Source organism: Anastrepha ludens, chromosome 3 (assembly GCF_028408465.1).
Source record: "Anastrepha ludens isolate Willacy chromosome 3, idAnaLude1.1, whole genome shotgun sequence".
Lineage (NCBI taxonomy): Eukaryota > Metazoa > Arthropoda > Insecta > Diptera > Tephritidae > Anastrepha > Anastrepha ludens.
Window position 1 is genome coordinate 2,743,100 of NC_071499.1, and position 15,760 is coordinate 2,758,859.

Below are 15,760 nucleotides of genomic sequence, written 5' to 3' on the forward strand. Positions count from 1 at the left end.
ATTCTTTTAAATTGGCTGAGATCCGGTTAACGGTGTGATCTTGACCACACCTCTAAAAATATTTTCACCATGGCTTAATGCCTTCCTAGATATATTTCTTTTAAGTTGTAGTAGTCACCGTTTAAACCACAACAAATGCTTCAAATAACTACATTTGTCAACATACGAGTATGTGGCGAAGTCAATTGTTGTAGTCATAAGTAGGTGCTCAGGTTTCCATCAGCTTCTATTCATTAATCAAATTCGCAAATTAGCTACAGAATGGGCACAATAGTCCAATAGCATTAATAACCGATTTGCCAATAAGAACAGAATTTTTCAACTAAAACATTTTGAATCACTTTAGTGGCTAGATTTAGTTGATGTCGTATTGAAAAACTAGTCCTTTCTGCCATGCGATGTAACTAGTTATTCCATCGTACCTACCGAAGGGTGCAATGTGGGATGTTTGGTGAAATGAAATTCTATTTTCTATTGCCCTCGCATCAACCGATAGTGGGCGATAACGGTGCAAGGTTAAAGTTAATACTTATTTCTGTCTTAATGGCCAAGCAGTTGTCGACTGTCACCCTTGTCGCTGGCAAAGCGGCTTGCAATAACCACATTTCCGTTTGTGACGTTCAGTGCAGAGAACTCCGTCTGCATGTGTGCAAGTGTATGCAAGAGGGGTGTACACGAGCGCAACAATTTATTAGACAAACCGCTGTCGGCATTTACAACGCAATAAAGAAAATTCAGTCGAAATCAACAAAAGTAGACAATGCTATGGTGAAAGTTTATTGTCCTTTGTGGTCCAAATCTCAAATGCTCTAACTTGCAAATCCATTCAGTGGGGGTAGGAACTGCACAGACATGAGAAAGGTCTGCGTGGTTGAAGGTCGGTCGTATTATCAGCGCAAGCGCCACACAGTAGTCCAGAAAGAAACTTTTTCGAAAAAAAGATATAATTTTGTTTAATTTCTCGGTTGTACTTTGAAAGCAGATACCCAGATCTAAAATCGAGACGGCAGTAATAAAACAGATTTATTTAATTTTGGGTAGCAAAAACAAGTTCTAGCAAACAATAAATTTCTTACGAATACATTTAAAAAGCTACGCTAAACTAAACTAACTGAAAACACCAAGGATTTTCCCCACCGATTGACCACCGCATGTCTATCTGAAAGTGAGTGTGCCTTGCGGTACTTTACTTGGAATTGCAAACTAGGTACACATCCGAAGGCATTGGCAGTTCAATTGCGACAAACGTTGTCACCGCTCAACTGGACTGAAGCCTCCATTCACCCTAATGAGATATCTACCCTTAACTGAAACTTTCAATGGGGACTCGTACCTCCATAACCAAATTATTTTTTATTGTACTCGACATTCAATGCATTCGCAATAGGATATACCGCTGCATTAATAATATATATGTGTTTGTATGTGCATACATATGTAGTGACAAGGCAATAAAAGCTTCGTTTTTTTTTTATATTTGCAGTATTATACATTCCCATAAATCAAGCCAGAAAAAAATATCTTTGAAATAAAAACAAAGAATTCAGTCCACAGAGGCCCTAAATTTGTCTGGAGGTTTGTTATTTTATTTCCCCTTGTTGCAAAAATCTGAAATTCTTTCACACTTTTGGAAAAATTATTCAGCAGTACGTTTTCCATACCAATGAATTTTTTTAGAAGTATTACTCTTCTAAATGCTAATAAATGATTCCTAAAATTCTGACAGCATGTTTCTTTTTTACTGAAGATGAAAAAAATCGACTGTTTCGTGTAACTTATGTATTTCTACCATGAGTTTTTTTTTTCTTAAAAAACAACATTGGAGTGTAAGGTCTTCCATTTGAAGAAAAATTACTGAAGGAACTCACCGTAAACGCCGTTTAAAAATGTATGCCGCTATAAGTAGAACTGCTACATTTATTGAAATGCATTCGGAGTAAAGCTCAAATTTTAGAATTTATTATTTAATGTATTACAGATTAAAAAAAATTTCATGAAACCAAATGTGTTCAGGAGAATGTAAATACAGTTGTTGTAAACCATTTTCATCAAGCAAACTTGAATTTTACAAAAGTTAAAGAGTAGTCTGCAGACTTTAGTAACGAGTGGAGGTATGTAAATGTGTCTTAAGTACAATATTTCCCTCAAACCATTACAATTTGACTATTATTTGCTGTGCATTGTACTCCCATTGCTTTCGAAAGTCATAACAACATGTGCACACATTTATCAACACGTGGTATATACACACATACACACATATGTTGGTACATTTCGCCCATATGTCGAATTTTTATTATTATTAATGTCCCTAAATATGTAAATAACTGCATACGAGTCTATATGTATGAATGCATGGACACAAGTATGTACACAATTATGAATTGTTGGCTTTGTTGTTATTCGAAGTTATTGTAAAATTTTGGCAATTAATGAAATAATATATTTTTTTAATTTCAAACGATTTTTTGTTGCTGTCACTGAGCTTAATTGTAATAAAAGATATGTTTAAAGATATTCACTTAGGTACAATTTTTGTTTATGTAAGTATTATTAGGCGACCGCCGCAGCCGAATTAGTTGGTGCGTGACTACCTTTCGGGAGTAGGTAGGTTCAAATCCTCGCGTATGAAACACCAAAATGATAGAGCGTTTCTTTTCTAATAAATGGCAATGTCAAACCTCCACGTGTATGTCTGCCATGAAAAAGCTCTTCATAAAAATATCTGTCGTTCGGAGTCGGCTTAAGCAATTTTTTTTCTATAGTAAGATTCTTCAGCTAGTATTGGAAACCCATTATAAAAAATAGAAATAAAAATTGATTGCGAGGAATTCAATAATTTAATTCAAAACAGATGTGACCATAAAAGAGGTTTTGCAAAACCTAAACAACTTTTGATAATATTCCACATTCTCTTGTTTAATTACAAAAATTCGCTATCAAAAAGATTTCAACCCATTGCTTTCATTTCATTTCTTTTATTTAGTCTAAAACATAATAGTAGTGTTTCCACTTAGGCCACTTAGAGCTTTAGTTACTTCCTGTTCATCTTGATTGGCGCGATAACCGCTTACGCGATTTTGATTTTGGCCGCTTGAATTACTACAGATAGTTAAATAAATAAATAAAAAAGAGTTGAGAAATTCATAAAAGTCAATGTTTGACACCGAGAAGTTGGAGATCTCATTAAATTCTCTCAGTGCGCGGGCAATAGGAGCATTACACACACCATTCGTGTTAAGCAATTCAAGATGAAATGGGTAAGTGTTGCGTGGAGATCTAGTAGAGATATGAAAGTGCTCTGTAATAGGTATAAACAATACATTTCTCCTTTAATTACACAAAAAACACAAGACAGTGAGCGTATGCACCTTCTACTCTTTAAGATAATTAAAATCAAACGGAAATTATAGAAGGAGGTAGGATTTGGGAATTTTAACGAGCTGAGAGCATATTTAAAAAACCCCTTCTGTTCCACGTTCAATTCTCTAAATTTCAAATTGGTTAAATGTCATAACTTAACGTAAGTGGTTGTTCTACATAAAATTAATTGTTATGGCGGTCAATTCAAGTTTTACTTTTCTTAATACTGGTTTGCTTTTATTTAAATATTAATATGACTGTTTTTATGAATGCTCGCTAAAGGAAAGAAATAACGCACGAGGGCAGAAAACGTAAAATGGTTAGCGGAACATTTCTTTGAAGGGAAATTACGAAAACAAAGGAGTAGATTTCCGGTGAATAGCGAACAAATTAAACTCGCACAAAAGCAGCTAATACAATAACCACCAAATCTTGGGGATGATTACCTACACTGCCTCTGTCACCCAACTCGCAAGAATATACGACTTTTAATGACGTAGCCACTATGTTGCTTCAGAATTTACCTCATAAAAAGTAAGAAAAAAAGCTTGCATATTTTTCAACAGTGGCAAATCATAAACGAATTCTGTCAACTGGTTTGACAAGTCACTAGCAGTCACCAGCTATTTACACAAATGGCGAGGTATACAGTGTTACGCCGCCTCCACTTTTTCACTGCTATTAGCAAAAACTGATTCTATCAATTGATATTCCTTACCCGAGGTAAATAAGCAGCCCTTTTAATCACTCGAGTCCAAACTACGGCTTAGCGTATAATATTTTTTACTTTTTTCGAACTACTTGGCTTTTAACGTCTGTTCCTAGAAACAGATCGCGTAATCTTGAATATTTCTTCGAAAGATATATGCAATGTTACACACTTTGTAAACAAAATTGTTGATGCTCTTCTATTTTAATATTCGCAACCGTACTTTTGTGTTGCCTGTGCTATGTTTTCTCTTTGTATATGTAGTTTATTTGCTATGGCAAGCCATAAACAAAGTCAAACATCGCGAGCCATCGAAGCGAACAAACAAACCACGAACGTTACGACCTTTCACTTAGTCTTCTTTTGCCTTTTAATCGATTCCAATCTTCTCTGCCTCAGTATGTTTACTTTCTACCACAGTAAGTACAATAAGTGCGTCGTTTTTAGTTTAACGGTGTTTATTTGATTCAGATTGGCTGAAGTGTACCAGACCACAAAAACCAAAAGTTCCCCATAACCATCCACCGACCGAATTCCGTCTCTCTACTCACAAATGCATCCAAGCCCACATAACCACACATGAAATTACCGCTCGCAATCAGGTATAAGTTTTCCTTCTCCGTTTCTTTGTGTCTTCATAAAATCTTTAACCCCCTAGCTTTTGTATACATATGTATATGTATGTACGTATGTGCATACGTACGCTTTTCTAAACCTCAAGCACGGTTCATATGCATTTAAATAAATTTTTACTTCGACAAGGACTATTAAAATCTGTAACACCGCATTCAACAATAAAAACAGCGAGTCACACACACTCATACATATGGCTTGCCCATAGGTATGCTGCGCACTTGGCTAGATCAACCACAGCAGCCGCTAACGATATTACTCGTGTGTATGTACATACTTACATAAGTATATTTGTTCATAAATATTAATTTTTCATGTTCCAAAATAATTGTTTTGCTATGATAAAAAGATCTACGTTTATACAAATAAATTTATAAGCATATATGTACGTGTATACGAGTGTAATGATTTAATAGTAGCGTTCATAGCTTTTTGAAATCACTTACTTACTTCTACATGCTTTTGTTACGTCGCAAATCGGAATAAGAAAAGTAGTATATCACCCAGGTTGAGGGGTGAATTCTTTACTTTGTTTCTCAATGGCATGATCCAATATGTGCTTTTTTCATAGGCCTTCTCACCAGATATGGAGATAGAGGAGATCAAAGAGAATGCGACAAAGCAACTGAAGTCCATCCCTTCGTCGGCCTACCAGGGGTGCATGGAGGACTGGGTTAAACGTTGGCACATGTGTGTTGCTTCAGACGGGTCACATTTCGAAGGAGATAAAATAAATTTGCCTGAAATTTAATTCTGTTTTGTTTTATTTAAACATTCCCGGTACTTTCAGATCATAGAGTATATATACATATATAATTGGCGCGTACACCCTCATTGGGTGTTTGGCCGAGCTCCTCCTCCTATTTGTGGCGTGCGTCTTGATGTTGTTCCACAAATGGAGGGGCCTACGAAAAAAAATTAATGGTACTTGATTTTTTTTTTTAATTCTGATTAAAAATGTTGAAACTTTAATAAAAATTTGTAGAATTTTTTTGGGGTACTTGGTCTTTGTTATAGAATTATTTAAACAAAAAAACAAAAATAAGTAGATAATGGTGATAAAGTAATTTGTAAATAATTTTTTTCGAAATATCTCGAAGCTAGCGACAACTGTGATTAAACTTTTTTCAGAGTTTCTACCACATCTAAAACTTTTTTTAATCGATAGCTATAGATGCACCGTACAAACGAGACTGAAAGCGAATAGGTAAAAACTTTTAAAGAGGATAAATACGAATTTGAAAACCCATGACTCAATAAAAAAGACGCAAGAATTTCTAAGAGTTATGTCAGACTGTGCCTCTCTGTAACCTTTCTCTTCACTGACAGCTCCAAGATGGAATCGGGAGTCAAGGCAGGAGTTTTCTGTAAATCCGCCAATGTATCTATCTCCTTAAAATTTACGAATACTGGTGTTTTTCAGGCAGAAGTATCTGCATACATGCAAAATGCTTGGGGAACGAGGGAGCAAGAATGATATTCACATTTTCTCCGACAATCAAGCCGCGATCATCGCTCTGACTCTTGTAAGGAGGAGATCAAATCTTTTTGGTACACAGTTCACATTTCTATGAGCTGGGTTCCAGGACATAGGAACATAGAGGTAAATTAAATTGCTGATGAGCTTGCCAGAAAAGGGACTGAATTGGTCTTAGGGACCTCCTGTCCGGCAATCGGCATCCGCCCCGACTATTGTTAGAGAGGAATGGTACAACTTATTTCTAAGGAAAGCGCAGAAAAGATGGAGCTCCATTTCTTCATGTGATATTTCGAAAACCCAGTACAATAGATGGAGGACTCAGAAAGACGTGGGGACTCCACGCCATTCAATTTCCAAACTCGTAGCTGTGTTTACCGGTCATTAGTCGATCGGCATACACGCGGAAGAGTTAGGTTTACCATCTAACCCACATTGCAGAAGCTGTGGAGACCTTTCAGAAAAGGAGACTGTTGAGCACTTTCTCTGTAAATGTCCAGGTTTGGCAGCTAGGCGATTAAGGTCACTGGGTGCTCCTTATTGTGACAGCCTGGGGCTGTACGCCAACCTGAATCCCATTAATCTTCTTCATTACATCAACAGCTCTAACTGGCCGAGGATATCTGCCTGTTGAAGGTATCATAATGGTATCAAAACGGCGCTTTAGTGCTGTTATAAAATATTATAATATTTGAAGTACTAATTGCACCAACTCTGTGGAGGATCACCCTATTAAATTTTCAAGCCTTCGACCTTTTAGAGCTAAAAGTTAGACAACAGTAGCTACCAATTGTGAGTGTAAAATCTTTGTGCGATTTAGCGGCTTGTATCCATTGGCAAGAAACCCAAATATTTTTGTAGAAACTTCAGATCTGGCCAACAAAAACAAATCTGAAATCTGTTATTTCCTCTACAATATATTACTAAGTATTTTGTTTTAATTTTTTACACTTGATACTCGTACATACATACATATTCGTAAAACCAATAAATAAATTCCTTTTGTTCCAGATTTATTTTATTAAGTTACTTCAACCTCACAAAGAATTTACTGACTCTCTGTCGAATGCTTCTTCAAATTTCTTTCTAGCAAAAATTAGCAATCGAACAGTTTTTATAATGCCAGCATAAATACGGGCGAAAATGGATTGTGTACATTGGTAATTCGAACGGGGAGGAAAAAAGGTACTATTCAGTTCATCATCAAAACAAATATGTATGCATGTATAAAATATCCCTTAAAAGCCTATTCGTTTCTAAAACATGGAATTATTTACCTTTTCTTAATCATCTCCAGATTCATCAGACGAAATCAGCAGTGGATCTTATCAGAGCAAGCGGGACTCAATGCAAGTCAACATTTTAAATGGTGTAAACTACTTTCCACTACCCTATCTCCTATTCTCCTTAATCTTTGAGAATTATTTGTATTTTGCTGCTTCCTTACGAAAAAATGTCAGAAATAGTTAGAAATGATGTCAGCACCGAATCACTTTGCACCGTAATAGAAAATTTCCGCGAAAACAGTAGCACCAACCCTAAACACAACCTCAGTAGTAGCCTCATCCAAAGTTCTGATGATCAAAATAATGATTCAGAAAACCCATATGTTCCTTCCAAAGAAAATAGTATTAATTTAGCCAACAGTCTTGAAGTGAAAAAATCAAGTAAATACGACTGTGACCTGTCGGACAAATCTCTATATGATACTTGTGATACTTCCCAAGATGAATCGAATGTTTCAAGATCAGAATTGGTTAAGCCAATCACAAAACTAAAAAAATCAGTTTCTTTCGATCCACAAGACGAAAAAGTACGCAAATTCATTGCCGGCGAACCCATTGTTGATCAGAAGAATCCATTTAAACAACATTATTCCACTTGGGTGAACTCTGCTAAAAAGAAGAAAACACCGCCTCCGGTTCCAACCAAACGATCGACATTAAGTGTACGAAAAACTGTTACACAACAACTACGGGAAAGAGAGCGCGAAAAAGAAAAAGAAAGAGAACGACTAAAAAACGAAACGAATAATCGAAAGTCAAGCGCTGGCGTCAATCCAGCCTTGCCATCTCCCGACGAATTTGTCACTACTGAAGAAGTCCTCAACCAATCTAAATATGTCAAAACATACATAAAAAATCCCGATCCATATTTCGTTTATGATCCTACAATACTTGCTCGCCTTAAATTCGAGGAGTTACGTGACCTTGCGGACAAGAAACCCCCCAAAAAACTACGTTTGGCGAATCAAACCAGGGATCGAATCAAAGATTTAAAAAACAAGCCGTCAGCAGAAACATCACTTTCATATTCAAAACTTCCATTTAAGAAATGTTCAAAGCCAAATTATCCGGATCTCTCTGAAATCAAGATAAAAGTCGGCACCGACTTAGATGGTAATTTCTTTAACCCAGCCGAAGTTTCTAAAAACGCAAAAAAATTTGATGACAGAGTGAAAAAACTCCATATAAGCTCTGACGATGATTTGGATGAGATAGATTGTCCCTTAACTAAAAGCGAATCAAGTGACGAAGTGACCCCCAACTTAGTTAATAAAGAAATAAGTAGTAAAGCCGGAGGCAAAGAGGCCAACGCTAAAATTATGAATAATGAAAATAAATTTGAGCAGCCAGTTGAAGGCACATTTACCAATACAATTAAATCAAAAGAATTCCAGGACTACCTTGAGAAAAAAGGTCTTACTTTGATACCTAAAAAAATTCCAAATGGCGCACGATCCGTGTACGCAAATGGCATAGAAGTAGCTAAATCAAATCCTCGTATATCTTTTAAAAGTCCCGAAAGTGTACAGATCTCAGTAGATACTACAGATTCTGCGCGGAATATTAAAAAACCCTCAGTATTTCAACGCCTACTCTCGAATAGCATATTTGCTACCAGGCGTAAAACAACTCCCAAAGATATCGTTCCTGCCCCCAGGTCACTATACAACTATAATATGCATGTCAAAGAAAATAATGATAATTTGCATTCGTCCATGAAGCGAGTGGTTCTAGAGAGACAAAGCTTTCACGGACGACCGCATGCGAATAATTTGTTAAGTTCTGCAGAAACCGATTATCTGAAGCACCAAGACGAACGTTCACGGAAGAGTTTCGCAAGCGGTGATAACCTTTCACTCTCATTATCTAGTGTCTTGACCAACGCTGAACTCGCAAATTCCGCTGAACGAATCTTAAAGCCCACAAGACGAACACATTCCCGCGAGAAACTGGGCAATCCTCAACAAGCGAAACAATCACAGCAAAATAACATCATATTAAAACCAAAAGCACAGCGAATCCAGGCATCAAATAGTGCAACACATCTCACAGCAAAGGAGGTTGATGTTGAATCAGATGGAACGCTTAAACGAAGTGCTGCTGAACGCCAGAGTCTCATACCGAAACGAACAACCCACACATTGGACCGAAGACAGGTCTTCGGTCGCTCCACTTCTATGGACCGTAACGAAATATTAAAAAAGAAGCTCCTGCGAGAGCTTCAAAACCGCTCAAAAAGTGACAACGAAGCGTCGAAAATGTCAACACCCCTAACATCCAAGGAAAATATACGTGAACAATTTTCTACCTTAAATGGACCCAAGTTGACTTCAACTCCTATCAGAAATGCAAATAGTGATCCTGAAAATAAAACTTTTGTTCAAAACGTGAAGCCCTCAAATAAAGTATATGTCGACCAACAAGAATGGGAACGATTGAAGGCAATGAAGGAGCGCATGGATAAAGAGTTATACTTCCGAATGTTGCAAGAACAAAAACAACAGCGGGAGGCAGAAAATATTTACGAACGTCTCCAACCAACCCAACAAATATTTATGGCCCAATCCTCTAATGTATCACCACAACCAAGACCATTAGAGAATAATTTCATACGAGGTTCACCTCAAAGAAACACCTTTTCGGGTTTAACAAAGAATCGTCAAGCTAAGATTATTGATGGTAGAGCATTGATTCCTGCCGAATATCCTTTAACAATGCAGTCCATTTCCAACATTAACCATGCACATTTCGAATCAGCTCCTCGTAGTCAAAGTGTCTTGGACAATATGACTTTAGCATCCAGGCACAGTAAGAGTAACAGACGAGACTACGAAAGTGATGTTGGTACGCCAGTGGTTCTCCGACGAAAAGATAATAATCCATCCGAACAGTTTGAACATACAGAACAGCGCCGCATCGGGGGCATACTAACTCGAGACGAGATATTGCAAAAAGTCAAAGAATTCTGCAGGAAATCACTAAATAAAACGCCAACTATTCAACAACCACAAATACAAGAGATAAACAAGAAGCACATAGGTCCATCCGACTTGTCTCCGGTTTCTTATGCTTCCGTCGAAACAAATCAGCGTCCTGCATCGCGGATGTATGCAGCTCCACAAGTTCCACAACGCCTGCAGAGCTTACCTCAACAATTCATTCCCATAAATGCCACCCAAATAATAAGTGAAATAAATCCGAACACATCGTCGCCAATATACGCACATGTGGTGAAAAGAAGCAGTTTACTTTCGAATCACTCTGAAATTTACGATAGTCCACAAAAAACGAACTTAGTGCGACGAGACGCAGAAGCTCCAGCAATGTACGTTACCCGCGGAAGTTTGCCGGCTCCCCAATATGTGCTTGTTGAGGGTGATAAATTGGTCCCTGCAACGCAAGTGATTAGCTATTACCCGGGGCAGAATGACATCTATACACAGCCACACTATGTGCGACCATACAAGTTGCAACCAGTTCCGGGTGCTTATGGCTATATAAGCGTCCGTGAACCTCAACCGAGACAACAGTTGCTGCCTAGGCTGCACGATGGGCGAAGTACTCCTTTGATACTTGATCATTCAAGTCAACAGACGAGTCAAATATATTGGGCGCAACATAATCAACGGTTGCTACAACATGACGGGCTCCTGCCGGTTGAAATCAGCAGTCCCCGCTATACGCTCAAGCAATTACATCCTGTGCCCGCACCTAGAATGGAAATATCGAATCGTGCCAATATGAAAACGGTGCTCAACACGACTAACATTCAAAATCAAAAGTCAGCAACAATTGAACGTGGCTGCACACCGACCAATAGGCAGCATCAGATGCTGATTTCATCCGCCGAATCGGGTGGTTTTAACAATCAACATCCTTACGAATGGGAGAGTGGCTCGGAAGCGGGCGAGGTCCAACGCATATTGGAAAATCCAAGAAATAGTGGTGAGTTCAAAGCAAGTAATTTTTTGAGGAACCTCAAAAAGAAATTATCTCGTTTACTTTTTTGAAATTCGACCTAAGATATTCGTATGTATTATTTGCTGTATTTATAATTATTTAAAATTTTTTTTAAGGATTTTACATACGTAAGTTTTAAGCATTCTGTTCCCATATTTTTAAGTATGTCTGCATGTATTTACATATGTATATATGTATATAAAATAATGGTGCTTCGTCCGTTATTTGCCTTCGATTTAGTTTTATAGTCTATATGTGGATGTATGTGTACGTGTACAATTACTTTTGGCGGTTTATACGATGTTTTAGGTATTGACGCTTATTGTACCCTTTACGAAGTATTATGTGATTGTAAATAGGGCCATTATTATTAATATTTGTGTATGTATTTAACTATGTAAATAAAGTCGAATTTATAATTTTATATTCGATGCGTTTATTTCTTGGAAGTTCAAAAAAACAGTTACGAAGTTTTGCAATATGAATAGTAGTTTCAGCCAGCAAAACAAGACCAAAGGACATGCACAAACAAAAAGATCACTTCATTGGATTGGAGTACTATTGCATTTGGGCTTTAGAATACGAAATCAGGAGCTTTGCTGAAAGTTCGCCTAGAATGAATAGTTTTATAGATGCCTTTTACAGCAGTAACTCTCCCATCCGGAGTCAAACTAGTTGTCTGCCTGATACAAACATTGAGGGAAGGTTGCGTAACGCGTTTGTGTTGGAATTCGAACTACCTTCTTTCAATTCCTTTTTTGTTGTTGGTAAATGGAATCTTTTGATTCCATGGCGGAATCGTTGCGGAAGTCAAACGCCTTATTTAGATTTTCCCCAAACCATTATTCTCGTATTCAATACTTTCTACTAAATACTCCTACTAAAGTTAGAAGAAGAATTACAGACCAAACACAGACATTTACCAAATTTCTAACAAATCTCAATAATATCTGTGGGTACTACATTTAACTGTAGGCTGTGAAACAATCGAAATAACGACAAACCTGGAAACCATTCGAGAATTCTTACTGTAACCGGGCATACCATTCAGTTTTCCAAGCCGAAATGTCACCACCCCTTTAGATAAAAAAATCCATTTCAACAAAGTCTTTATTGTACAATGCATTACGCTTCAGTTTGGCATATGTACTTGGAGGAACACAAATACTATAGTTGTGTTCGTTAATAAAATTAGCCCCCACCAAACAGCAATCCATGAAAGCGAAAATTTTCTTCCAAAGAGAAGAAGCCAAAAGTTAACGAACGGAAATTTGCTATCACCTGCTAAAACCTGTAGAAAAACACATAGCAGCTGAGTTTTTTTACAAATCTTTGTGTTGTCCCAAAGGGATTACCATAAATAAACTTTATTAACTCACGTTTTTTCCTCATAAATTTTATATTCCATCCAATAGACCAACAAACTGTATTTTTTTATTTTTTTGAATTAATTGTACTGAATAAAGAAAATTGTGCTGAAGAAGAAGCTATTAAAACGGGGAAACACTCAGTATTTCTTCCCATTTATTTTTATTTTCTAAGTAGAAACTTCTTATCTGCTATTTATTTAAGGAAGATTCCTTACCTCTCAAAAATTATGGAATACAAGATTGCGCGGAGATGAAAATTCAGTTATATGATTTATGTTATATGATCTCTCTCACAAAATTGAATGGAAGATGTAAAAACAACGCAATTTTGTAAACAAAGCCGAAAATTTAATAAGGTTAATGTAAATAAAGGAAAGTATTGAAAAATGTGAGAGAGGGGGGCTATGCCGCCCTGATGAGCCCCGAAGAACCTTGGCGGTTCCAGTTGATTTACGGGAAGTAAAACTCGTGGAGACAAATTGTGCTTGACAATGCTTTATAAACTTTTACAACACAACAATAATCGCAGCTCACGGTATACAAGAAGTAGAAGGTGGCGCCTTCCGAAAACCGCTATCTTGTTTTTCGCGATTTTGACAACCGATGTCATCAATACTTCGAATAAACAAACAAATGGAATAGATGCTACTTGTTTATGAATATCAGTGAGTGGGTTGGTAATATAGTGATTTTCAAATTTAAAACAGGAATGGAAATGGCATCGTGGCAAAAAGTTTGTGTATGTGTGTGTGCATAATTTTTTGTTCTTGACGGCTTCTATTGCTTACTCTTCCTTTTCACAAACAAGTAATTTCTCTACCTTTTGTCAGTTTATTCGCAGCACTAACGTCATGGCAAAGTCGGAAGGCGTTGTCTTGTATTCTATCATTCTTGACTACGATTTAATATGAGCAATATCAAAGCAAATAGTTATTTATACGTGGACATTTTCTGATATATATCCGTATGTATGTCATGGAACAGACAAGACAAGAACAAATAAGCTCTCCTCCTTTTGTTTGTTTGTTTTGTATTGGAATGGGAACTGACGTCAAATTTGTCAGAATCGCGAAAATTCGCCACTTATTTAAATTTAAAAATCCCAATACAGTGGCAACTCTTGACTGTGAATGTTTTTTGACGCATTCGCTTTTATCCACATTCGTCAAGCTGTTGTAAGAATTTCGTATTTACGTGTTTTGTTTCTTGGTCTCATATCAGAAAATAATAAACGTTATTTGTATTTGTCAGTATTCTTTGCTTTTATCGTGATAGACTATAGAAGTGAATAACAAAACTCTTGTGAATCCTGGTAATTTTAGTGCTACAATTTGTGCCAAAATGCAAGGTCGGGCTGGAGGCCATATATCGTGTTTACATATACTACATAACTGTTGAAATTTGTGTGTGCTCCTATGCATGGATTCTACTCGCTTTGTCGTGCACGCATATGTAAACTTTTAGCTATAGCCTCGGAACATTCTCATAATTGGTCATTTAGCTGAAAAAGGTGGAAGAGTTGCGTATATTAATAAAAGGCTATCTATACTTCTCATTACTACTTTAATGAATTGTTGTGGAGCGGAGGAGGAGGGTTTGTGTCACCGCTCACCAACCCCATCGGCATGAGGAAAGACACAACATTCTAATTATTGAAGTCATAACCTCTTAGATTCCTTAGGGAACCCCTAGGAAAATAGCAATAAATTACGTTTTTTCATAACTGTATTTGTTTATTGTGGTGAAAGAAATGTATAACGCAATTGTTAACCCAGCAAACATTTAACTAAGGTTTTATATATCACAGTTTTATGAAAATATTACTTGATTAAAACATTTACATATATACATATGATAATATGTAAAAACAACACCAGGCGAAAATTTTGAATAAAAAATAGCCCGATTTATGAAAATGTAAAATTGAAATGAAGACTCATATTGAAAGGATTGAATGTATATACAAATCCTTTCTTTAATATTTTCTAAAATAGTGTTATAAAATTTTTCCATTTTAGTTAACTAGTATATTTCTTGTATTACTATAATACTCCTATATACGTAAAATACTCCTATTAATTCTTAATGACCATTTATAAATCGCAAGACTTATATATTAACTACATTTGTGGGCAAAAATTATTAAACCAGGTCCACGCACTTAGATATTATAGGCAAAACTTTCGTGATGGTAATGGAAGTCCAACCCCTATAAAATAATGTACGTCTATCTACACGTTCTATATATTATATTGTTTGTAATTGTTTGACCATTTGTTAATGACTTGATCTTTTCAAAATTACTTGATCAATAATGCGAGTATAATGCGTATCATAAGAAGTCAGGGCCTTGCAGTGAAAATTATTAATTGTGTAAAGTTTAGGAAAAAAGTAATATGCATGCATAAGAATATTAGGCAGGTCTATACCCCGAACTGAAAACGAATCTGGTATAAGTCAAAAATACCCGCAGTTCTACGCAGACACATGTTTTGAAAAAGTAATTGTATAAAAATTTAATTTTCTTTAAAACTTGCACAAAGTCTATTAAAGGTATTTTACTTACCTTTTTATTAAAGTTCTTAGTTTTATAAACGATTTAGTAGTAACGCATAATCAGCATAAAAAGTTATACCGAGCCTTATTTTTATTGTAGCGAAACGGTGCATATTCTTTACTTGTCCCGAAAGTTTTAGAAAGGCATTTAATTCCTTTAAATAAAAATATAGTGAATGCTTTGTGGGTAGTAAACGATAAACATTTACAACCATGCCATTTTACCTAAGAGAATATTTGTGTTTCTTTCCGGATTTCTCTGCGTTTAAGTTTAAATGCTTTGTCTTCGAAAATAGAAAATCACACACATCAATTTTTACTGCATTGAAATATTTACAATAAAAACATTGGTGCCTATGTTAACTTACACATGTGTGCGTATAAAATTACATACATATGCAGCACA

At 36.2% G+C, this 15,760-nt stretch overlaps 1 protein-coding gene and 1 long non-coding RNA gene across 6 annotated transcripts in view; one reads left to right on the forward strand and one right to left on the reverse strand.

The window, feature by feature from the left end:
- The window catches only part of LOC128856824 (uncharacterized), a 77,631-nt gene extending 61,962 nt beyond the window's left edge, over positions 1 to 15,669 (reverse strand). The window contains exons 1-2 of the long non-coding RNA XR_008453867.1: positions 15,580 to 15,669; positions 15,365 to 15,509 (exon numbers count right to left, since the gene is read on the reverse strand). This is a non-coding gene — a long non-coding RNA (uncharacterized LOC128856824). The remainder of the gene's footprint in view (positions 1 to 15,364; positions 15,510 to 15,579) is intronic.
- Positions 1 to 15,760, forward strand: part of LOC128856822 (uncharacterized) — a 52,238-nt gene that overhangs the window by 36,197 nt on the left and 281 nt on the right. For all 5 annotated transcript variants that reach the window (XM_054092186.1, XM_054092183.1, XM_054092182.1 and 2 more), the window contains 2 exons: positions 7,273 to 7,367; positions 7,480 to 11,413. In XM_054092186.1, the coding sequence (XP_053948161.1) occupies positions 7,636 to 11,413 (3,778 nt within the window). In that variant the 5' untranslated portion in view covers positions 7,273 to 7,367; positions 7,480 to 7,635. The remainder of the gene's footprint in view (positions 1 to 7,272; positions 7,368 to 7,479; positions 11,414 to 15,760) is intronic.